This window comes from Amaranthus tricolor, chromosome 13 (assembly GCF_026212465.1).
Source record: "Amaranthus tricolor cultivar Red isolate AtriRed21 chromosome 13, ASM2621246v1, whole genome shotgun sequence".
NCBI classification, from domain to species: Eukaryota; Viridiplantae; Streptophyta; class Magnoliopsida; order Caryophyllales; family Amaranthaceae; genus Amaranthus; species Amaranthus tricolor.
The window spans coordinates 20,830,020-20,857,631 of NC_080059.1; the positions used below are offsets into that span (position 1 = coordinate 20,830,020).

General features: G+C 31.7%; 2 protein-coding genes across 4 annotated transcripts; both read right to left on the reverse strand.

Annotated features, from left to right (window-relative positions):
• Positions 1–2,102: 2,102 nt before the first annotated feature.
• On the reverse strand, positions 2,103–12,634 carry LOC130799004 (pentatricopeptide repeat-containing protein At2g13600-like). 3 transcript variants are annotated; one of them, XM_057662108.1, is made up of 2 exons: positions 9,782–12,634; positions 2,103–2,520 (listed from the first exon to the last, which is right to left on the reverse strand). In XM_057662108.1, the coding sequence occupies exon 1, from the start codon at positions 12,343–12,345 to the stop codon at positions 9,802–9,804; it is 2,544 nt and encodes an 847-aa protein (XP_057518091.1). In that variant the 5' UTR covers positions 12,346–12,634; the 3' UTR covers positions 2,103–2,520; positions 9,782–9,801. The 3 variants fall into 3 exon arrangements, with proteins under 3 accessions (XP_057518091.1, XP_057518093.1, XP_057518090.1); XM_057662110.1 differs by lacking the exon at positions 2,103–2,520 and adding an exon at positions 3,803–4,899; XM_057662107.1 differs by lacking the exon at positions 2,103–2,520 and adding an exon at positions 3,803–4,938.
• Positions 12,635–18,510: 5,876 nt separating this feature from the next.
• On the reverse strand, positions 18,511–18,965 carry LOC130798921 (ATP synthase subunit alpha, chloroplastic-like). The gene is made up of 2 exons (XM_057662016.1): positions 18,819–18,965; positions 18,511–18,774 (listed from the first exon to the last, which is right to left on the reverse strand). Exons 1-2 carry the CDS (start codon positions 18,963–18,965, stop codon positions 18,511–18,513), a joined length of 411 nt encoding a protein of 136 aa, XP_057517999.1.
• Positions 18,966–27,612: the final 8,647 nt, after the last annotated feature.

A 27,612-nucleotide genomic window follows, 5' to 3' on the forward strand; every position in this document is an offset into this window, starting at 1 on the left:
GGGGGGGATTTGTAACTTCTTAGGATATTGAAAGATTAAGGAGTTATTGCCTTCCATAAGTATTGCCTTAATTTTCCTTAATTTCTTTATTTCCTTAATCTCCTAATTTCCTTACATCTTTTCATTTCAAACCATTTGCAAGTAAGAAAACACTCCCAAAACCCTCTAATCCTCACGCCTAATCCTCCATTGGTTCATCAATTTTGGTGTTTTGTTCTTGAGCAATTGAGAGTAATTCTTAATCTAGTTTTTATTTTTTAAGTTTTAATTTAAATTTGTATGATTTTTATGTGTGTTATTTTATGGTTTATGATTTGTTCATGATTTAAAATTCATGTGTGACAGTATGATGTATTTTTCTATCTAAATTAATGTATGTTTTTTTTAGGGTTTTAGATATGTTACATGTGTGTGAAGAATTTGTTTGATGGATGATTAAAATATATATATATATATATATATATATATATATATATATATATATATATATATATATATATATATATATATATATATATATATATATATATATATAGAAAAAATGTATGTGGTGTTAGAAATTTATTTATTTTTGATTAATAGAAGGAATTTATAATGTTGGTAAAAAAAATATACATGTATATATGTTATGTGTATGTGTGAAAACATTTGTGTAAAAAGAATTATATTGAAAAAAAAATATATAATAATAATTCATTAAAATTTATTTTTATGTAAATTTTGTTGTTTAGATTTAATAGGACATAAAGCATTGATATTTATATTTTTGTGATAAAAAAAATGATGGAATGACAAAATCCCGTAGGTTTTGAAAATGGTGAAAAAATGTGTTTTTGGAAAATTTTTGGCTTTGAAATTAAGTTAAAAATACTTATACTATGTTATAAATTATGAAAATTGGTACCCGGGGGTTTTGACGCCTTCCGGACGCAACGGTGTAGTCGGATTTTCAATTTGACAATTTTAAGTTGAGTTTCTGGACATATTGTATAGGCTGTCCTGTTTTGTATATTTATCATGTTATAGTATGTGATAGATGTTCATGATTGTGTGTAGTATTCTAGGTATGGATGTGATTGTATATGTGTATGTTGGATGATTTGAGGAAAATGTGTATGTGTGCTTATTTCCCGAATATGATTGAACCTTGTAGGAAGTCGATTCGTGATCGGGAATTGATTAAGACGCTTGTGAGTTGGTTATCTTGCTTAAGGTATGTACACGCAGCGTGGTTCACATTAGTCCGATGTATCATATAATAATGGTATACAAAAGTAAAGTATGGATATATAGTACGAATAATGTTATCTTTCGAATCAATAATTTTTATACATTGTTTTGATAAGCAGAGGTAGTATGATCTCACTAACTTTAAAGTGGACGTAGTATGACGTCAATTGGTGGAAATGAATTACTCGCGGTTTATGAGGGCATTATGAGCCACCGTGGGGGTATGCATACTTAACCATAGGCACCGAAGTAAAGCGAGTGTCTATGGTAGAGACTTGCTTAGGGGTTAGCTCCCCCTAATGTATTGTTTCACTTATGGAGTTTGGAGTGTACCGGCAGTATGGCTGGATAGTACAGCAGTATGACTGACTAACCTTTACATGAAAATAATTATTCTTAATAAGCATGATCGAAGCATAAGGTTCTGTGAATTGTCAGCTAATAAATTAAAACTTTCTCTTGTGTTATTATTTATTTGATATTCGACGTTTGCTGACGTGTACTTTTGGTCTTAACGACCCTGCGATGATGTTGTTACCTATCTGGGCAATGACTAGCAGTAAGTTAAGTTGCAGGTCTGGGGAGTGAGGATTGTCCCTTGAAGAAATAAATTACTAGGATAGAGAAGTCTTGATAAGAACTTCAAAATTTAGTTTAAAGAACATTTGGTTTTTATGAGGCGATTTTCGTTCTCAAGTTGTAATAAGTAGATTTAACTTTTCCTTCTTATCCGCTGCTAAGAATTTCTTATTATCTAGTAGTTCATAATAACGCTAATAGAACTCGATCCGCACGTTTTTCCTTAACTTCAAAATCGTTTTAAACTGTTTTCTAATATCCCGGTTTGACTCGGATTATAGTTGTCTCGTTTTTAAAAGGTCATCTTCTCTTTTCGTACGACCCGAGTTATTCCGAGATGTTACAGAACGGGTGGTTATGTTTTCTCTTTTCACCAGGACACACCCTTACCGTCCAAGGTCTTTCTGGTGGTTTACGACTACTTCCTACAATCATAAATTTACACCCGCAACTTCTACTTTTAAAACCAGGTCGGGCAGTATTATCTAGATTATGTACATCACCCCTAATATTACCATAGTGGTGACATCTTAAATAGACACTAACTCTAGAACGTCTTTCTTTCTTTTTATAAGAAGCACGTGTAAATTGAAAATCGATTGTTATTGCTATCGCATCGGCCCAACTATGTAACTCATCTACGGAGATAAATTCCCTATCCGTAACAAAGCTACCGGAGTAGTCAACGTTGTCTCCAAAGTTTTCAAACTCCTGCAAATTTGAAATATAAATAATATAAATTAAGTACATTAATGACTACAATAATAATAATAATAATAATAATAATAATAATAATAATAATAATAATAATAATAATAATAATAATAATAATAATAATGACAACAACAACAACAACAATAATAATAATAATAATAATAATAATAATAATAATAATAATAATAATAATAATAATAATAATAATAATAATAATAATAAAAAATAAATAAATAAATAAATAAATAAATAAATAACGAAAAGTCAAATTAATAATGACAAGAACAATAACAATTTAATAATAATAAAAACATTACGTAAATAAAAAAATTAAAAAAATTTTAAAATAAAATTATCAACAATAAAAATAATAATAATGACAACAACAACAACAATAATAATAATAATAATAGTACTAACAATAATAATAATAATAATTAAAAAAACATGAAAACGTAAATTAAATAAAAAAAATTTACGTAAATTAAAATAAAAAAATAAAAAAAAATTAAACAGTCGCACAAAATGAGGCGACTAAACCATGGGACAGTCGCACAAAATTGGGCGACTGGACCTAGGATCAGTCGCCCAGTTTTGTGTGACTGAACCATGGTTCAATCGCCCAATTTTGTGCACTTGAACCATGGTTCAATCGCCTACTTTTGTGCGACTTTTTTTCTTTTTTTTTTTTAAATTTCCAACGAAAACTTTACGTACCGCATCCGACTTATAGTCGCTTTCGTTAGCCATATTTAACCAATTACGGGTTACAACTTCTTTAACACTTTTTAGAGAGATAGTACCAGTTTTTAGAGAGATAATACCGTGTTTGAATTCGTACTTCATACGCATCTCATAATTCGATATAAATAGAAAAATCTTCCGCATGAAATTCTTAATAGTGTTATTAAGCGTGATTTACATTTATTAATTAACTTTTAAGTCCAGTGGCAATTTTGTAATTTTTTAAACTCCAGGGACAAATACGTAATTTTGGGGGTGGCGATAAAATGAAAAGGGATGGCGAAGTTTAGCAACACCCTTATTGATATTCCCCTCCAAATTTTACCACTGAAGTCAATGTAAATAAGTTCCACATATGGATGTATATAAATCAAACAGCGGAGAGACAAAATGACACAATTCAAACCGACACACATACCAAGGGAAATCAATCATATGTAAGTATCCAACAGATTGAAAGATGAAAAATAAAATCATAGGCACAAGCAAAGAACATGTACGTGGATCTAGAACTAGATATCCAAATTGTGTCGGGTATATAAATTTCGGACCATTTTGTTTTGGCATGAGTAACAAGCATGAGAGCGTATAGCCATATACCAAGAATTATTGCCATACGCCACAACTACGTATCAAAAAATAAGTTTAAGCCCCTAAGAACTGATAGAAATACAAGGTAAGATACATTGACCAGGAAAAACGCAGCAAAGTCAAATCTGGAATGCAAAACAATTTCATTTCTTCACGATAATAGCTAACTAGCAATGGTAGTTTATACGAATAAATTATGGTTAAGAGGCACTCGGTTCGTTAACTTCTTTACAAAATCTAATTTTGAAACAGCCTCCATGAGCAAAATTCATCCATATCCATCTGTATAAAGAAACATCTATCTTGTACAAATACATCACCATTCTCTTTGTCTTGCATTTGCTTCTTGTTCAATTCTCCCTTAGTTCCTCGTCATATTGTGCACCTCTTTATCTTGCATTTGAACACCTCTTTCAGTCCCTCCCAAGAAGTTTTCACTCCTTCCTTCTTTTCAAGGGTCAAAATATTCTCTTCACTACTTCTTTTGGAGGCACTTCATCCACGTGAACTAATTGCAAGGTTAATAACGATTCTTGCATTGATTCATTAGCCATCTTTCATTGCATCAAAAACATAAAAAAATCCTCATCTTATCGTGAAATTCCTTATATGTCAACTTGATCTTGTTTCCTGATTTTTTTTTGGAAGGATAAGGAAGAAGAATCAGGGTGCTTTTTAATTTCTTGATTTTTGGAATGTCTTCGATCGTCGGGAAACAAATTGCTATGATACCAAATGCTATGTCCAATGATAGTCATAGTGAGGTTGATTGTTTGCATGGATTCCTACGTCCATAATATAGGACAAAAATAAACTTTTTATGAGTAATTTCTTGAGAGAGTTGTTCAAGCTTCAAGGCACCTTGTTGAAGAATAGTACGTATGGTTACATTGGGCTGAGTATAGCTACAATACTTCCCCTTATTCTTCCATTAAGATGAAGCCTTTCGAAGCCCTTAATGAAGGATACCTCCCCACATTGGAAGGGTGAATCATGAATCCAATGTTGTGGGAAGTTTAGAAGTTTTATTACAAGAGCATGCTGCGATTTAGATGAGTTAAGTTCCACCTATTGCGAGCTCTACAAATTATGAAAAAGCAAATGAAGACAAGATAAGAAGAATAGAGATGTGTCTTTAATTGTAGGTGACCAAGTATTTCTGTTAAAATATTGGCCACTCATCTCTCTTCTAAATAAAGCACAATAAAGCACTGAAGCATATTTGTTTTCTATGTTTGATATTTAACCAAAATAACAATCATTACAATTAGGAGGTTAAGAGATAATTTCTCCTTAACTTTAGCCTTTGAATTACATTGTTGTATTTTTATATATATAACCTTAACCTGTAAAAGAATATAACAGAAAAATAACAAGAATATATTATATATTTAAGAAGCATTATATATTTATGATTTTTCATTAATAAATACTTTAATCCTATTCTTCATAGTTATTTTATGTCATATAGTCACAAAGACTATTATAAAAGCCAACAATTGGTATCAGAGCCATATAAAAATATAAAATTATTTTGAGCAATATATCTTATTAGCTTCCACATGGCAACTCAATAAATAATCATCAAATTGTCCCTATGTTTAATGGTGATAATTATGATTTTTGGGTGGCTAAAATGAGAATCATTCTCAAGTAGAGAGATCTTTGGGATGTTGTAGATAATGACATTGCACAAAGTAATGCCACTACATCACAGCCTCTAAACCAGAACCGTCGAAGGACTTATTTCGATTTGGTTGTAATTTTCCTTTATTTTGGACAGTTAAGACTTCTGTTATATTGCATTGGCTTAACCTCTAAGTAACCCCTTAATTGTGTTGGCAAAATTAAGCTTCCGCTTGATTAGTACTAAATTTTAGTTAGTATTTGCCTTCATGATTCGAGGCGGTTACAATAAAGGAAGATATCCTACATGTAGGATGTGTAAGAGAAATAACCATCTAGAAAAGGATTGTAGATGGAGAGGTAAACCTCAATGCAATTATTGCAACATGTTTGGGTGCATCGAGAAAGATTGTAGAAAGAAGCCCAAACAAGCGCAAGCCCAAATGTCTGAATGTCATGAAGAAGATCATTTGTTTTGTGCATATACCAAAAAACACACATTCTAAGATGATCTATGGTTGGTCGATAGTAGTTGCAGTAATCATATGACCAATAACTTATCTTGGTTTATCACTTTAGATAATTCTATAAAAATCCCAAAAAAGATGGGTAATGGAGCAATTGTTCAATCAGGTGGTAAAGGGACTATTGCCATAGAAACTAATAAAGGAAGAAGATTAATCAATAATGTTTTGTATGTTCCAAAATTAGACAAAAATCTACTTAGTGTTTCTCAAATGATGAAAAATGGATATTCAGTACACTTTAAAGGTAATGATTGTAAGATCTTTAATTCTTCAAATAAGGAAATTGCAAAGTGCAAATGAGAAGTAAGAGTTTCCCTATGAAATGGACATATGCTTACAAGCTGAAAGTAATGAGATGTATTGGTTATGGCATCGAAGATTGGGTTATAGCAATAGTCAATCTATTCATATTTTATCGAATACCAAGCTTGTTAAAGATACACCATTTTTACAGGAGTGTAAAGATCTCTGAGGAACATGTCAGCTTGGAAAAAAGCACAAATCTCCATTTCCTAAAGATGGAGCATGGAGAGCAACCAGAAAATTAGAACTTGTACACATAGATGTGTGTGGTCTAATGAAGACACTTTCAATTGATGGAAATAAGTATTTTATTCTTTTATAGATGATTTTTCAAGAATGACTAGGGTATATTTTATGAGAGAAAAGTCACAAGTCTTCTCTATTTTCCTTAAATGGAAGAATCTTGTGGAAAATCAAAGTGGTTATTTGCTTAAAACCATTAGAAGTAGGGGTGTTCATAAGGTGGATTACTACTTAAGGCTTGTTTTGCGTGAGGCTGTTTTTAATTTATTAAATAAGACCTTGTCTTATTTATTAAATGATCTTAAAATGTCTCAAATTGTTTTTTGAAGATCAATGTGAGTACTTAAAACCAATTTTTATTCAATGCTCAAGTATTAATTGTTCTTGAGATTTTGTTCTAGTTGTCTTTTTCTTTGTAAAAATTAGTTACCTTATTTATGGTGTACTTTGGAGTATTTATAGCCTATCATTGGATGTAAGGAATGTTCTAACACGTCCATCACTGTCTTCAGCAATCCTCAACATTACTAGCTTGTCAAGGTTGTTATGTCTCTTGAAGTGTCAAATCTTTATCTTTCCTCTTAGTGGTACATTTAATTTTTTAATTGGTATTTATTGCCTTAGCGTCTGACACGTACACCACATCTTTTTATCTCACATTCATCTTTTCCTCCCAGACTCATTGTTCTATTTGTTCTCAGTATCTTAGACTGATTTACCCTTCCCAGATAATTGCCTAATCTTCTTCTTCTAGGATGATTTTCTCCAAGGATTCATGAAACTAATCTTGACAAATACACATTAATTATCACCCCACGTTTTCTTAACTGCTAATACAAGTTGGTAATGCTTAGTATTAGTGGGTCATTATTTCTCCACTAACCCATGTTTTGCTACTTTAGTAGATTTGTTTTCGGATTGTTAGTTATTGACATTTCTAATTAAGAGATCGATGTAACTCGTCATTAATAAGTTAAAGTAATGGATTCGTTTCTTTCTAGTAGACTTTTCTTCTGTTCAACTCAATTTTTTTTGTTACTCTTTAACTTCTATATGGTATTAGAGCTTTCTATATTTTTAATAAAACAAAAATGGCATCAAACACTAATTTTCCCTTCCATACCCAATTCTTATGAAAGATAGTTTTCAATCATGAATCATCAAAATGAAAGCTTATTTGAAATCTTTAAATTTGTGGGAGGTTATTGAGTCTGATTTTGAGCTGGGTCCTTTGCCTAAAAATCCAAATATAAACCAATTAAAATGCATAATGAGAAAAAGGCAAAAAATTCAAAAGCACTCTCTTGTATCCATCATGTTGTATCAAATATAATATTCACAAGTATAATGACTTGTGAGTCGACCAATAAAGCATGGGATGCTTTAAAAGATGAGTTTGAAGGCAATGAACAAACCAAACTGATGCAAGTGCTCAACCTCAAGAGGGAATTGGAGATGCAAAAGATGAAGAAAACGGACACCATCAAAGATTATGTGGTTAAGCTTATGACTTGTGAATCAAATTAGATTGAATGGAGAAACATTTTCTAATGATAGAGCTATAGTTGAACATTATATTCTCTATTTCTAGTGATTATGAGGCTAAAATTTCTTCACTTGAGGATTCTAAAGACTTGTCCAAGATTACTTTAAGGGAAATGGTAAAAACCCTATGTGCAACTAATCAAAGAAAATTAACGAGGGAAGAAGAAAATAGTGTAGGGGCTTTTCTGGCTAAGAGTACATTTTCTAAAGGAAAAGGTCGAGCTTTGTGTAACCTTTGCAAGAGGTATGGTCATATCAAGAATGGTTGTTGCCATAAGTGAAAATTTCATTTTTTTAGTTGTAAGAAATTTGGCTCTAATTGTTGGGGAAAAGAGAAACCAAACATGGCATTGTTTTAGATGTTATGGTGATAAGTGCACCATGATGGATAGAAAGAAGTGCTCTACAAAGATTGTGGAGAGAAGTGCTCTATCAAGATTGTGGAGAGAAGTGTTCCATATAGATTGGTGACGAGAAGTGTTCCATATAGATTGGTGACGAGAAGTGCTTCACAGGAATATGGACAGAAGTGCTCCGTGAAAATGAAGAAGAGAATTTTGGAGCAAGTGCGTGTGTTGGGGTATGCTTTGAAAATTTTCTGATTCCTAATTTCAAGCTAGTAGTAGTAATTAATAGTTTTTAGTTTTAGTAAGTAGTTAGTAACAGTACATTAGTGGGTTCTACTTACTATCATCCCACGTTTTCTTAGTTGCTAGTTACTAGTTGTTAATTGCTTAGTATTACTAGGTTATTAGCTCTCCACTACCCATGTTTTGCTACGTTAGTAGCTTTGTTTTAGGATACTTAGTTAATGATATTTCCATTCAAGAGATGGATGTACCTCTTCATTAAAGAGTTTGAAGTAATGTATTACTTTCTTTCCAGTAATCTTTTCTTCTTTTTAACTCTATGTTTTTTCTGTTACTCTTCTACTTCAACAGATTCTACCATATTACAGTGAGAATAATGGTCTGCCACTGAAGAAACATGAACCCTAGCTTGCTCACTACATCTAGTGAGTGCAGGGTCATTTATGCGATAAAGACCATGAAAAATTTCAGGTAATTAAGCTACACTTCCCATACTATCTGCTAATAGGGACACTTATAAATTTGCTAAACCAATGAAGATTATTCAGGATAGGAAAGAATTTTCCGGCTAACAATTAGATGAAGCACATATCATATGTCTTCAATAAGTTTCATTTTTCAGGATCAACTGATCACTGCATTTTTCAAAGACTCCTAGGTCAGGACAATGTAGAAAGCTCCAAATTTTGCATCCTTTTATCACATAGATTCTCTAATCAAACATAGTTACCTTGCACAATCTATTTTCTTCTATCCACTGGAAGTATTTCATGATTCTTAAATGTATCTATGATGGTGAAGGCTGATGTACAAATGTGGCTCTCATTCTTTTAGTTTGATAATGTCATCTAAAACACTAAAAATCAATGAACTATATGCAAAAACAATATCAAATAGCATGATGGTGGTGATTAAACATGGTGTGAAGAATGATATATGTAGCAATACTGCAAACGCACCATAAGAAAATTCACAATTAATCATACTAATCATATAAAAAATTATTCAAATGACCTGTTCCACCAATAGGGCCACACGAGTAAATCTGATACTGAAATTGAACATGTTTTCTTAGCTTAGTGTTCTTACCCGGAAACATATTGCAGAGTTCACATTGATTGCTCTTGAACTGAAATCACTTTGTCACCATCGGGATCCAGAAAAACTCCAATATTCTCTAAACCATTTGTGTCTATTATTACCCATAGCTTGTCAAGCATGTCAAGAATTTCGGCCATTTGAGGATGGCTCCAGCAATTTGCAGTAAACACATGCACACTGTCATGAACTTCTATCCAGCTACATCCATGGTTCCATTTGATTCCTCTTTCCCTCATTGATTTTCTGACACTAGCTACATGTTCTAATTCCCCTACTTCTGAATATGTGTTGGCCAGAAGCGAATAGCATCCTGATCCTTTTCCTTCCAGTTCAAGTAATTGTTTCACAACAAATTTTACTACTTTTGCATCTTTATGAGCTTGGCAAGCAGAAAGAAGAGCTCCCCAATCACTAACTGTTGGTTTAAAAGGCATTTGATTTATCAAAGTAAAGGCTTGCTCAATAAGTCCAGCCCGTCCAAGCAGGTCCACCATACATGCATAATGCTCATGTGTCGGGCAGATACCATGAAGTTGTTTCATGGAGTTGAAATATTGGCATCCCTCCTGCACTAGTCCGGCATGGCTGCAACCTATTAAAAGTGATACATAGCTTATGCGATCGGGTGTATAATTTTGCATCAACATTGTTTGAAACATCTCAATCACTTTCTTCCCTTGGCCATTTTGAGCATATCCAGCTAACATTGAATTCCAAGATATAACATTTTTCTGAGCTATTGCATCAAAAACCTTCTCTGCTTCAAGGATCTGTCCACATTTGAAATACATATTGATAGCGGAATTTGCTACAGAAATATGTAAACCATAGCTCAACTTTTCAGCTTGAGCCATTATTTGAGTTCCTAATTTCAATGATGTTAAATCTGCACAGGCACTGATTGAAGTTACAACAATAACAAAGTCTGGTCTGATTCCATGTCCTAGCATTGATATGTACAACCTCAAAACCTCTTCATAAAAACCGTTATGAAAATATGCTGCCATCATGGAGTTCCAAGATACAACACTTTGCTCAGGCATTTTATCAAAGTGTTCACGAGCCTTTTTAACTTCGCCATTATATGAAAATGCAGTTATCATTGCTGTCCATGAAATTATATCTCTAGAGGGCATCGTACGAAACTGAATTTCTGCACTCTGGACATCACCAACCTTGTCATACATTGTAATAAGTGCATTTCCAACAGGTATTGAAGAATCAACCCCTATCTTTGATGTGTAAGCATGAAGCTGTACCCCCAAATTTCTGTCGTTATAACCTTTACAAGCTCCTAGAATGGTTGCAATTGTGATCTCATCAGCGGAAAGAGGAACCTTCCTCATTTGGTTCAACAATGTTAAAGCTTCCTCCTTGAGATTTAGCTTCACATAACCAGCTATTAAGGACGTCCATGACACCACACTACATGTAGCCAAGCAATCAAATACCCGTCTTGCGTACTCCAAACACCCACATTTGGCATACATGGATATTAACACACTCCCTATAAAAACATCAATGCTAGATACGATTCTAAGAATCCGAGCATGCAAATGACAACCCCAAGCCATATACTGCAAGCTCGTACACGCACCAAGAGCACAAGCATATGTCCTAGAATTCACTTTAAAGCCTCGATTACACATTTCAACAAACATATCAAGTGATTGAGCTCTATACCCATGTTGAAACAATAAGGAAATAATAGTACTCCACGAAACATCATCACGTTCAGGCATCTCAAGGAACAAATTCAGAGCACTTTCGACACCATATGCTTTTGAATAACCATAAATCATACTATTCCAACAAAACAAATTAGGATTTCGCATCAAATACAAGACTTGTTCAGCATAATCAATAGCATCAGATTTTATATACATATCAAGTACAGAAGCATTTAGTTGCTCGTCATTACAAAACCCATGTTTCTCTGCTAAACAATGCAATTGAAGTGACAATATAAGACAACCAAAACTAGAACAAGCCTTCATCACACATAAAAAAGAGGGCAATCCAGGAGAAATGAAACAATCTCTCAATAGTAAAGTAAACACTTTTATAGTATCTAAAGGTCTACCATTGTTAAAATAGCCTGACATCATGGTATTCCATGAAACAACATCTCTTTCAGGCATTATATCGAATATCTTAGCTGCATTATGAATCTTCCCGCATTCGAAAAACCCTTTAATCATAGTATTCCAGCTAAAAACATTAGGAAATTCAATTTTGGAAAAGACCCAACAAGCTTCATCAACTAAACGTAAGGTAAAGTACAAATTTAAGAGATGGTTTTGGAGGAATAATGAGTTTAAACCTGAAGTAATCATCTGGGCATGGAGGTTTTGGGCAATGGGTACAGAATTTGTAGATGAACAAGCTTTTATAGCTTCCGAAAACTTCTGGGATTTCTCCCTGTAAGATTGTTGGGAAGCTAGAATGTGGGAAACTGCAAATTTGGAGAGGGTTTGATGGGTTGAGAACAAGCGAAAGAGAAGAAATGGAGAAGGAAGAGTCCATGGATATGTCAAGAATTTGAAATGCATTTCTTGTTCATGCACAAAGAGAGTAGTTTTATATCTATGTAAATCCCCTCATTGACTCCAATTCCCAAATTACCCAATCAAAATTTTATGGAAAGGCGCAGCAAATTGTTGAGATTTAGCGTGAATCACATCATGGATCACATTCTCAATGTCCCGTTTATCACTCCATCTCAATTGTCCTGTTTTTATTAATGATTTTTCACAATTGCAGAATTGTAGACGTGAATATTTGTAGGCGGTAGTTTCTTCTTCGTACTCCTTCCTATTCATTACCAGGATAGGAATTCGTGCACGCACGGATTTTTTTTTTTAAATGTATATTAGTACATATTTAAAACACAAATATGTTATTCTACTTTATATTTTTTGAAGCTAAAATTTTTTCATAGGAATATCGCAATCAATATAATAACGATCTCTTATTTTGTGAACATAAAGATGAATGTGAATAATTATGCAAGTACTACACATATATATTTTTTATGAAAGTTAAAAATACATAATATAAGAATAAAGAAATTTAGGGGAAAATAACATTTATAAGTTTTGAAACACCTCTTTGTATACAACATTCTCAGTGCGACGACAAATTTCACCATCTTTGTCGCATACGAGAATTTTCAAACCTTTTCTAGTCACTCTGGAAACGGCAACATAAAATTGTTGATGACCGAAAACATGCTTGGGAATGAACAAACCAACATGAGATAGTGATTGTCCTTGACTCTTATTAATCGTCATTGCAAGACATAGAGATACAGGAAATTGTCTTCTCTGAAGAGCAATTGGGATTTTGGAGTTATCTGTAGATGTGAGTGTAATTCTTGGTATGAAAACCTTGTAACCAATGTTATATCCAGATGATCAACCAATGAACGTGTACTATTGTATAATCCAGCTGATTGATCCATATTTTTGAGCATCATTATTGGAGCACCAACTTTAATCATTCATTTATGGTTTGAAACTCTAGATACACGTATAGAGTTGAAAAATTCAATTGAAAAGGCATCATTATTGCTAACATAATTACCATCAGATTTGTCGATTGCATCGGAGCTCAAATCTTCTCCTGAAAAAAGTGATAAAACATGTTCATTGATCTTATCGATAATCTCGTTTGTGGGTGCTAGAACTGCCCTATCGTGAAAATACCAATTAACAATTAAACCATCACGAATTCCAGGATAGGTGCAATCTACGATTGCGGACATAGGATTTGATGCATCCTTTATTAATATATTTTCAAGTATATCGATAATAGCCTCTCCATCGTTAGGTCCTCTAAGTTTTCCATCACAAACTTTGAGAATCCAATCTACAAATTCTCAAAATTCATCAACATTGGCTAACCCCGGTCTTAATCTCATGTTCTTTGTAAGTCGTAGCACACTTGCAATCATCCCAAATTCATCAATATTCTGTCTTGTACCCTTAGGAATAACTGGCAAAACTTGTCTAAAATCACCACCGAAGACCACAACCTTGCCGCCAAAGCTTAATTCAGATGGTTTACCATTAGGACAACGAATGACATCCCGTAAACTTAAGTCTAGTGCTTTAAAGCAATGCTTTTTTACGGTCGTAATATGTGTCATTGGAGCCTCATTCCAATTTATAAGCTTAGCTGTTTTAAGAAATTCTGATAAATGACTGTTAGGCTCTACTCCTTTACACATTGAATCTTTGGTAACATTAAGTGGAATCCCAAATCTTGAATGAGCATTCCTTCCCTTAGGAAATAACAAAGTTGCTATGCCACTTGAGGCAACAGGAAGGATGATTTCACCCTTTGATCTTAGACTTGCACATAAGATCCTCCATATAAATGTCTTTCCTGTGCTACCTTGTCCATATAGAAAAAATACACCTCCCTCACCTCTTTCAATAGCTCAATTAATTTCATCGTATATCCAAGTTTTCTCTTCAGTCATCAATGGGATTAACTCTTGAAACTCAGATTTCAGACTCTTTGTCATAATTAAGCTCCTCCATGATCAACTTATTATGACCATCTTTGATGATAACTTGGGCACATCTCTGGGCATATCTTCATCAAAGAATTTTCATTTTGCAAGAATCTCCTCAATATCACGGAGAGCATAATTCATAAATTGATTACAGTGAGGTTTAAATCTGAAATATATTTTAATTAAATTCATAAATTGTCTATAGATGACATACTCAAAATGTATTTATATATTTATATAATCGACGTTATATATCATAGAAATTATATTACCTGGCATTTGTAATATGCTTCTTTGTTTATTCAACACATCCTTGGAGAGCAATTTCCATGTGTTATCCCAAACATATTTTGGCCTTGCTATGCTTCCGAACATAACAGCATTGCAAACAATTTACCCAAATAAAATGCTGACCCCCAAAAGCCCGCTTTAATGATTCCATCAATATATTCCTTATTGTCATCAAGTAAGCCCATAGAATAGCAAGCATCCTTAAATGTAGGATTTACGACTCCATCAACAGTCCTAATGTCTTCATATGATGTCGCAACCTTGACGAAGTTGAGTAAAGTTCTCAAATAGTATCGCTTGACACAGCTTGGTGCAACGTGATACAATCTTCCTATACTGAATTCTTTTTTCCACGATGTCTAAATTTTCTCTTTTCTTTGCCATACATAACTTCCTGGAAACTCACTGTATAGAAGATTCCCTAGCATGGTCGTATTGTTTATTACACTCCATCCAAGACATGGACATTGATCTCTCATTCATCGACCCCAATATGACATCGTCGATTGTGTTGCCAACATTAAACACAACAGTATGTTCACCTTGCAAATGAAAACTAAGCCTCTCAACCGGTGGAGTTCGATGTTGAATATCCAATCCTAAGACACGTCATGAAGCTTCGCTTGCATATACATATATACGATATAGTATTCCTGAATATTATCAACATCCTCATCATATTCATTTTCTCTCCGTGTTTTGGACAAACTCGCTATAATCCTATCTTGTCCTTTGTTGTTGTACTTGAAAAGGTATTTAATAGCTCGAGATTGGTTACATCACTCAACATTAATATGTGCCTTATATTTCAAAAATAAAGATGGATTGTAAGGAAAAACAAATATGTTGTCCACTTCAACACCAATTTTGAATACTGTTGCACCATTATTTATTCTTTTGTGAAATGGATAACCATCTCCATCAACATATGTTTCAACATTGAACTTTTAGGAAAGTGTTTTGAACATTTTCCATTTGGCATGAATGGTGATCGAGGATTTGATGATCCACACGGGCCATGAATCATTAAATTTGTCACTAAAGAGTACATTAAAGGGTGGTCTCTTCCATGTTAGGCAACTCAGCAAACATAAACTTGTCAATATCGACTAGATTTAAAATCTTATCATCTTAATGTATAAAAACAACACTATATGTGCATGCGGAAGACCTCTCTTTTGGGTTTCAATATTATATACCACTGCATGTAAAAATATAATTATAAGATGAAAAAACATCAAATATAAATTTTTTCTTACAAAGGTTATTTGGGATAATTACTTACATGCAATTACTCTTCCAAACCTATTTTCGTTCTTCAATTCCTTAATCAAAATATCCAAATTTATTTTAAACACTCGAGACAATATATCAGGTCGATCTTCTAGACGCAGATTTATTGACTGAACAAAATGGGAAATCTCTGGCCATTTTGAGTTAGACCTAAATGTTATAAATACATATGGAAACCCGTACGTCTTACATATACCCATTGCATCATGATATATCTCGGTCATGAATCGCGGACTCCCAAGATATATAGATGGTAAAACAATACGTTTACCAGCTATGTGTGAAGGACTATCTGACATTGATGTAGCACCTTGAAGGTTAACATATTTATTAGCCTTGAGTACATTTTAACTCCTCTGTATGAATAGAAGCCTTTCAAACTCTATCATTGTACATCCATCAACTAAAAAATGATGGAATAGTTTACCAGAACGCAAAATTGTGTCAGTTTCATTCGTTGTGTCCATTAGTCGATAGGAAAACCATTCTCTCATTGTCAATCATACTCGCTTCTTAACAAATGTCGGTATTAGTTCAATAGTTAGACCATTCACGTCCAACTGAACTCCTTTATGAGAAATGTCTAACTTATACCCATACTCACCAGGGGGAAACAACAAGGGATATTGAAATGCCAGATAGCATGGATGAAGTTCACTAATGCAATGTAATCTACTATCACGACCCTCAACAATTATATCACGCTCTTCTGAGACACTTTTGATATCTCCAACAACCAAAGCAGCAACTTCAGATGCAGATGGCAGATTGTGAGTCCTTCCATCATGACTTCGTTTATTAATGAGCGTTAATTGAATGTCAACACTATCTGCATGGCGTAGGTTGTCATGCGCCATCCTACATGACTGAACATATGAATTCATTAAATCCAATATACTTTTCAAAACTTTAACAATCGAATCATCAAAGCCATCTTGATTTCTCATGCTGCAGTGGATCATAAAATTGTTTTTTTTTATAAATGTTACAATAATTTGAGAAACAATAATTAAATGTTGTAATTAAAACAAAAGGCAATAAAGTGTGATTTTATATACCTAATGGCACGCGAAACATATATGGCTCACGATCCATGTTGATGGTTTCATCTACTTGTCCACCCATAGAAGTAAAAGTAAATATCATATTATACCCCCTTATACGCTCCATAAAATGCTTACTTCGTTCATAGAAGTAAAAGTAACTCAAGAGGAAATTGTAGGGTTGAAAGTGCAATTTTCCCTTTTCTACAACACAATGAAAAACTGTGAAAGGTAATTTTTTTCTCTCTTATTTTCTCGTTCTAGACACCGCATATTAGCACCACATTATTCACACAATGACTCTTGATCTCTAATATACATATACCCTGAAATTTAATACTTCTACGGCTTGTTTGGTTGATTGTAATGAAGTAATGGGAATGAAATGTTGTAATGGCAATAGTAATGAAGGAATGGATATGAGAATTGGTAATAAAGATTCTTTTGTTTGGTGTGCATGACTAAAGAATGGTAATGGAAGATAATATTCCATTAATTGCATTTGGTTGTTAGTAATAAAAAATGGTAATGACTCTTAGTTTCATTATTGTATATTTGTATCTAAAAGCATTATTGTATCTAAATTATTCTATCTAATGATTCTTTTTTTAATAATAATATTTTTTTGAATAATTACATACATTACCTTTTTTTTCTTCATTATTTTTTTCTTCAGCTCGAAATAACATTACCTTATTTTATTACCACAGTAATACTTCATTACCATTACAGCCTAATACCAGGTTGTTTGATGGTAATAAAAATGGCCCTTTTTGGTAATTTCATTACCTTATTTTATTACCATCCATTACCATTAAAGGCATCCAAACAACCAAATTTTCTATTACTTAATTTTATTACCATTACCGGCCTCTAATACCATGTACCAAACAGGCCGCTAGTATTAATTTTTTTTATAATCCATATATATATATATATATATATATATATATATATATATATATATATATATATATATATATATATATATATATATATATATATACTCGCTTCATTTTGTATTAATTAATGCATCATTGAGTTAAATATGCAATTCAAACGAAAAATTCAAATCGCCCATCACATACAATCCGATTCTTTTTTGGAAACACAAAATAAGAAAAAATCCGAAAAATCGGAATGAAAAGCGTCCATAGTCTAATGGATAGGACATAGGTCTTCTAAACCTTGGGTATAGGCTCAAATCCTATTGGACGCAATTTATTTCCATATATTTTCTTTAGATATCCATGTGAAAAATGGTATTTTCCTTTTTATTTAATAATACAAAAAATGCAGAGGAATGGATTTCTTTACGCTTGTTCCTAAAGTAGAAAGTGTTACATCTGTTCTTGAATAGCTTCTTTTAAAAGGGCTTCCGCGTCTTTAGTAAATGTCTTGGTAGAAGATATAATTTCTTGGAACTCCGGTTTATTAGGTTTTACATAAGTACGTAATTCAACAATAAATTTTCTTACTTGCTCAAGTTCTAATGAATCAAGATAACAAAATAGGGGAGCTAATTAGGGTTGTATCAGTAATTCACGTAATTATTGCTCTCTTGCCAACTAATTCTGAGTAGCTTTATCAAGATCGGAAGCAAATTGGATAAAGGCTTCTAATTCTGCAAATTGGGCCAGTTCCATTTTTAATTTTCCAGCTATTTGTTTCATAGCTTTAATTTGAGCTGCGGACCCCACCCTAGAAATAGAAATACTCACATTAATTGCTGGTTTGATTCCAGCATTGAATAGATCGGCAGATAAGAATATTTGTCCATCTGTAATGGAAATTACATTCGTAGGAATATAAGCCGAAACATCTCCAACAACCTATGAATGTAACTGAAACCAGCTAATTCCACTACCTCTAATACCCTGTCATCCACCTCCCAATGTAACGTACTCGCTTGGTAGTGCTGACGAGTAACCAACTTGGCAGTGGAGCCCTCCCAGGCAGCTAAGCTCCTGTGTGTCGCCTGAAGCATAACCATTGATGACTCAACTGGGCCCGGCATCGCCATTATTGCTGTTACATACATAAGTGTTATAAAATTCACAAAAATATTATCAGACTCAACATGATATTACAAAATATTAAAAAAAAAATACTTTGTTGTCCTTCGAGGACATGTTTTCTTATTATGACCACTAAATCCACAAATGCTACATGTGTTACGAGGACGCGTCAACGGTGCATCCATTTCGTTCCGTATACGAGTTGATCGCGGACGACCCTTTCCACGCCTAGTTGAGGGATCTGGAACAACTGTAAGACCATTCCAAGGATCGCAGGTGAACATGTCTGGAACAGACATAAAGGTCTTCTTATATCTGGATACATAGTTTGTAGTGCGAAACGAAGGGTCCACAAAAGCATCATACGAAATGTTACGAGCTCGACATACTGCAAGAACATGTGAGCACGGTAACTTGAACATGGTTGGTTTCTGACAGGAGCATGATGTTGCTGTGAGGTCAACCATGTAGCATTTTCCACCTTTTCCTGCTATCCTGTTGCCACAGCCAGTGGTGACCTCAAATATCCCACATACTGTGTCATATATCCTAACATCATGAAAGCGTGCTTTTTCAGCATTCTTATCAATCGTATCAGTTGGTTTCTTGGCATACACATGTCCATTCTGTTTCTCCCTGAATCCCTCCTTGTGGCAAAGTATTCGTTAACCCGGAAGAATGTCATCCTAACCAATGAAGTGATTGGTAGACACCTGGCCCTCTTCATTATGCCATTGAACGCTTCAGACATGTTTGTAGTTTTCACTCCATATCGATGCCCACCATCATGAATCAAAGTCCATTGGCACTCAGGAATAGAACTATCCACTAAGTACTAATAGGCGTCCTCATTAAACTCTTTAAGGCGATTCATATAGAAATTATATTTCCGAATCTTTGTTTGTTCAGAAGCTTTTCCAAATAAGTTTCTAACTGCTATGTTTTTGAACTTCTTATGCACGTTCGAAGCTAGATGACGTTTATGATAACCGGTCTCTAGCACGTCGTTAATACTAAGAACCAAGTTATACAAACAATATTTATAATCACCCTGATACTACTACAACGAGTGTAATGGTAAGTCGGGGGTCGAACCACAAGGACAATGGATGCTTGTAACGGACAGTCCTTTTCCAAATATAGGTTTATAATAATATAATAGTAGGTAATGCTAAGCGGAAGTCTATCGAACCGTGATTATTGCGAAAAAGAAATAAAACAAAATAGAATTTTCAAAAAAAAACAAAGAAAACTCAAATCATTAAAATATAATTTTACGTATTACATCTTTCTTTAATACATAATTATCGTTTTTACATACCCGTAATATAGACTACATATATATTAGCATCACATAGACAATACAATTACTTCTTAATAACTTCATGTAAAGTTACCTGCAGCATCTGCTCCCGAAATATGGGAACAGCCGATAGAAATCGGTCAGCTTTAAAAAAAACCGAGTATATAACTAACTGCAATTATACAAGTATAGAGAATATATGCATTGCAAATAGTAATGTGCAAAGATAAGTGCATCGCAATAAATAATATGCAAGGTATCTTATGTATTATAGGGAATTCATTTTTATATTAGATTCTTTTATATATATTAAACTTCTGGTTCTTCTGCTTGAGTACCAGGGCGTGATTTACTAACACTCCTGCTTGAGTGTTAGGGCGTGGAATCCGATTACTTATTTAATGAATGCAACACATATGATCTTTGTTTGATATATGTAAGGGCCTGTTAGGGTGAGGTAAACCAAAACCCCTAACTTAGTGGGAGTCGTCACTCCTCCAGTACAATATTGCTCGAGCCACAGGTCAGGGTAAACAACCTTACTGTGTTCACCGTATTTTACGTGCCGGAAAACACGTCCCACGTTTTTTACATGCCGGAAATATGGTTCGGCATTTCTTTACTATCAAGCCTTTTTATTATCATGTTACTGTTTTCATATAAATGCAACATTACAATAACATATAATAGAAATAAATTTATAACTTACATATAAATAATCATTTATTAAACTAAATCAAAACTAAAATGGGTTTTTAGCATTTATAGATAAATTTTCAATTAAGCTTTATTAATTTCTTAGTAATTAATTTCTTAAATGTCTATTTATTTTAAATGATAAAATAAATAGTTCCATCATAAATAAATACTAAAAATGTCTTAAAAAGGGCATATTGGGTTTATTATAGATTCTAGCCCATTTATCCAAATTTTTAGAAAATAAAATTTTATTTTATTTAAGTAATTTCTTAATAACTTATTTTTTTAGATTTAGTACATGAATAATTAATTCCTTTAAGATCGAAATCGACACGAAATATTTTAAAATAAATAATTTATTAAATGAGCTGGCGTATATTCTTATTCACCAAAATAAATTAATTTTAATTATTATTTCACTTTTCTTTCTTTTTGCGTACAATAACAATTTAGATTATTAATTTATTTCTTTAAAATTTAAATATCGCAAAATTTTACAAAAAATAATTTAAATGAAATGAAAATATAGTAAAACTAAAATAAATTATTTTTTTCCAGAAATAATATTTTTTAACCCAAATTTATGAATTTCCTTATTTTATGCGTTTTTTAGCAAAAATTAATAATAATATTTATACTTCACTATAATTCACAAAATTAATACACAAATTATATTTCATTTATATATATATATGTACAGAAAAATTTTCATTTAAAAATATTAATGTTTACTATTTTAATTAAATTATTTCGGTTTATGCGGTTTTTGACAATTTCAATGAATAAATCATATAAAATAAATTATGACGAATTAATTCACCAAAATTTCCAGAAATATTAATTTATATATACTAAACACATATAAAATTTATGAGCATAAATTTATGTAAATAAATATATGTAAGAATTTATACCTTTAATAATTTCACTATTAATTAAATTCCTTTGTTGTAGAATTTCTAGCCACAATATTAGCTTCCTCCCCTTGAATTTCTATAATTAACACTAAATACTATTATTAGGAAATTTTTGAGGATTTTTAGAAATTTTTCTAGGGTTTTTAGAATTATTTTAGGAATTAGCTTATATTTGGGAAATAAATTTCTGATTTGCTTTTTTTTTTTTCCTTCTCCCTTTTTATTTACCCACGGTAGCTTTAGATTATTTATAGGCTAAGATTGTAATTTTTTTATTATATTAATTTTCCTTCATGGGCAAGCAAATTAGGATAAGGATAATTAAAATTTTGCCACCTATTCCTCTTAGCCGCCAACTTCAAGATTTTTTTAGATTTTTACTTTTTTTTTAATTATTATTGTATATATATTTATATTTAATCATAAATTAATATAGGAAATAAAAAGATTATCTTATTGTAGGTGATTTAGCTAGACCTAATATTTAGGTAATTTTTTTTAAGAGAAATAAATTTTATATAAAGGAAAATCAAGAGCTTAAAAATGATTGGAATAAAATTTCGAAACGGCATTAAAAAGAAAATAATAAAATGAAAAACGATTATTGAATTTGTCAAAATATTTAAGATTAAGGAAAACGGTCTGTTACAATGCTAGACTAAAGACTTGGTGTGGGAAGGTTATATGGAAGGTTGGTTGGTGGGTGAACTTAAGTAATAACAAGAATAAAAAGCAAAACTCAACAATGAAAGATAAGCGAGGAGTAGACTATGTCCACCCTAGGATGGTCTATTGGAAATAAAGATAAGCTAGGTAAGGGGAGTTCGAACGATAATCCATACTAGACACTCTAGATATCGAGAGGAAGTTGGTGATCCTATAAGCCACACGAACGACCTATAATCGCCCTATGTCTCTCTAGGAGTGGCAGGACAAGATTCGGATCGAATATCTATCAACAACCATCATCAACCTCAACCCTAATCCTAAACATTAAAGATAAGGCCAAACCTAGGGTTTCTCTAACCTAAAACCCCTAAAGAAACTACTCTAACATACTAGAGATAAAAGCAATAAACAAGGAAAGCATTAGAGGAATTGAAGAATATGAAAGCATTAAATCTAAACTAAAAAAGCATTAAATGAAAGCATTAAAGGAAAGCATTAAAGGAAAGCATTAAAGGAAAGCAATAGAGGAAATCAATAAAGACATCAAAGAATTAAAGAAATAAACTTACATAAATGAAGTTACATGAAAGTAGATAGAAGCATAAATGAAGAACAATAAATCTACACTAGGGCAAAAAGTAAAGAAGAGCAATGAAAGAATGATGTTCTAGAGTGAGGCACAAAGACACTCATCCTAGGCATCCCCCCCCCCCCAAGCATTCATGGGATTTTACAGAAATGAGGGATATTTATAAGCTAAGAGACAAATGGGGTAAAAAGCCCTAAAAGCCCTCGGAGTTTGGTTTGCGAAGAGAAGAAGTTACGCAGTCTGGGGCCTCCAGTCGGCCGAATGGGACCATGATTCGCCCGAATAGTACCTCATTTGACCGAATGGAGATGCATTCGGGCTTTCTAGACGTTTTGAGCTCGTTTCCTTGGAATTTTGAATTCATTCGCCCGAATTGCTTCTTGGTTCGCCTGAATCTAGCTCCATTCGACCGAATGGTATTTGGATTTGGTCGAATCCTTCTTCTCCTTCGCCCAATCGAATCTTTGACGCCATAGATGGCTTCCGGACTTTGCGAGGACCTTGAGTAGGGCTTGGAAAGCATGTCATGGCTCCGATACGCGCCTCTAATCTTCGATCAAAGTGTCTAAGTCTCGCACGCGACGTAAAGTACCTTGAAATCTCCGAAAATACCTAAAATTACCTCAAAACACCATGTAGACAAGAGCAAGGTGAAATCACGCGTAAAGTGTGTAAAAAGCATTCTGAAACGCGAGACTTGACACTACAATGAGGAGATAAATGTGCTCTAAAAACAAGCTCATCAACTCCCCCAAGCTAAACCTTTGATAGTCCCTAGCAAAAGAACTAGGAGGGCAAGATGAGCGCGAGGCAAAAACAAAACAAAACTACAGAATGCAATAAAACCTAAGACTTACTTTCGTAGGAACCACGATCGCACTTAGCATGTACGACAAGCCATTTAAACCCCTAGGTCTCCCGTAGAGGACGAGTAAGGTCTCGTGAGGGTTTTCAGAAGGAAACCCACAAATCTAATGCACTACAATGCAAGGTGAGCGGAAAACAAAACAATGCAAGCTGTGCACGAGCAATAATCTTCCCTAGCCATGGGTGTGCAATTACAATGGTCTCACAAGAGCGCAATACCAAGAAGAATGACCAATTCCACGGACTCGAGATCACAAGGTAAGCTACAACACAGGTTATGCCACCCACTACCTAGAGAGGTCACAAGTCTACGCTCCTTGGGTTATTTCTCAAAAGGTGTGAGAAATATGCAATGACGCTCATGTGTTTGATTATGGTTCGTGTCTCGCTCATAATCATCCGACTAAAGATGAGTGGGGAATCAAACACCTAATAGGGGAAAATCTTGGGGATTGTGTCATATCTACACTCCAGCACAGAACATACTAATCAGACCAAGTTGAACAGGTTTATGAAGGGTTGTAACGTTGGCTTTGGGTTAAGGTGGGATACATTTGGGAATGTGGCGCTAAAGTAGAGGATAGCAAGTGACCCAAGACTAAAGATAACACAAACACCTCATGAAATAACAATAAACACCGTATCCAATAATGATATCAACCCAAAAATCACAAATAAGCACGAATGAACTCTATCATAAAACACCATGAAAAATTTTGAATTTTATAACAATTTGTGTTTTCAAGCTCATCTCCCAAATGAAAGTATAGATTTCCTCACTCAAATATTACCCATTATATATATGAAAACCAAGAGGAAGGTCTCCTCACTCAATGAATGTGTAAGTATATAAATGTGATAATCACTATGTGCAGCACAAGAGGAAAAGGGAGAAATAATATGAGATACAAATGAATGAATAGAGTCATGATAAACCAACAACAACTGGACTAACCAAAAAGCCCACAACATAATGTAACTCACACCAACCCCACCATCACTACGTTATCCTCTAGGTCAAACGAGGGAATATTTAGCTCTTGTGGAGTTTAAATAGCGTGGCTACAAAAGAAAAGGTAAAGGCAAGAACTTGGCTTAACCTAAAGTCAATTTACGTCCATGGTAGGCTATTTGGCTATTTAGTTCAAATCTAATAAACGTGTTATTATACCTGGCCCTAGGAAAAGCCGACTGTGCTGGAGGAGAACATACACAATACTTAGACCCCCTAACTAGCACTCAAAATCAATGGAACTCGTAAGGAGTCCAAAAAGGCTCAATCCTCACAGGCTAGTCGAAATGTGCTTCAAAAGGTAGTCATCCAAGCCACAAGATAAGCAAACCCAGATCCCCCAAGTCAGGTGAATATATATATATATATATAATATATATATATATATATATATATATATATATATATATATATATATATATATATATATATATATATGTATATAAATATATATATATATATATATATATATATATATATATATATGTATATATATATATATGTATATATATATATATATATATATATATATATATATATATATATATATATATATATATATATATATATATATATATGTAAGTATATATATATATATATATATATATATATATATATATATATATATATATATAAATATATATATATATATATATATATATATATATATATATATTTATATACATATATATATATATATATATATATATATATATTTATATACATATATATATATATATATATATATATATATATTTACATACATATATATATATATATATATATATATATATATATATATATATATATATATAAATATATATATATATATATATATATATATATATATACATATATATATATATATATATATATATATATATATATATATATATATATATATATATATATATACATACATATATATATATATATATATATATTTATATGTAAGTATATATAAATATATATATATATATATATATATATATATATATATATATATATATATATATATATATATATTTATATACATATACATATATATATATATATATATATATATATATATATATATATATATATATATATATATTTATATACATATATATTTATATACATATATATATATATATATATATATATATATATATATATATATATATATATGTATATATATATATATATATATATATATATATATATATACATATATATATATATATATATATATATATATATATATATATATATATATATATATATATATATACATATATATATATATATATATATGTATATATATATATATATATACATATATATATATATATATATATACATATATATATATATATATATATATATATATATATATATATATATATATACATATATATATATATATATATATATATATATACATATATATATATATATACATATATATATATATACATATAGATATATATATATATGTATATATATATATATATATATATATATATATATATATATATATATATGTATATATATATATATATATACATATAGATATATATATATATATATATATATATATATATATATATATATATATATATATATATATATATATATATATATATATATATATATATATATATATATATATATATATATATATATATATATATATATATATATATATATATATATATATATATATTTATGCTGCGGTTCTCCCAAAGAACCGCAGCATATAGTGTACTTTTTTTGCTGCGAATTTTGAAACGCAGCATTTAAAATAAGCCATCTACTGCTATCACTAATGCTAGGGGTCAAAACCGTAGCATATGGTGGCCAAAAAACCGCTGCAAATAAGGTTTTTTTCCACTAGTGAACAAAATAGTTGGTTTAAGAATCTAACACTACTATAAGCAATAACTAAAATGATGTAAATAAGATTAATAAATAAAGCTATGACAGTAATCAATACAAAGTTGATAATAATATGGCAAATCTAGGGTGTCGGGAATCATTTATTTCTAACATGGGGGTCAATTACTCTCATAATTGTATGAAATTGAGTCTTTGAACATGATCTAATTAATTTCAAGATTCCACTCTATTGATCAATATCGGTTTAAGACCTTACTAGTATTAATCACCAAACTTTTGTTTTATTGGTTAAATTAATAGGAATTTAACTTAAATATACCTCAATCCTAAATTAATCATAATCTCAAACTTCTGTTTTATTGAAGAGGTTAATAAAGATATTTAAACTAAGGTTCATTAAGCATAGGTTTAATCATAGACCCAAATTTCATACAATTAATTGATAAAATATCATTCCATGCTTCGAATTAGGGTTAATCCCTTAACCCTAGAGAAGAAAACTACTCACTAGACATGGTGATGAGCATGCAATTAATGATGAATGGAAACCTAAATGAGATGCTAAACATAATGATAATGAATAATTCAAGACAAAAAGACAAGTAATGAAGTAGTGAATCAAAATACTTACTAATGGAGATGAACATAAATGTAAATTGCAATGAATAATAACCAATACAATGGAGTTTCTCAACTATGAAAACTCTAAAACACA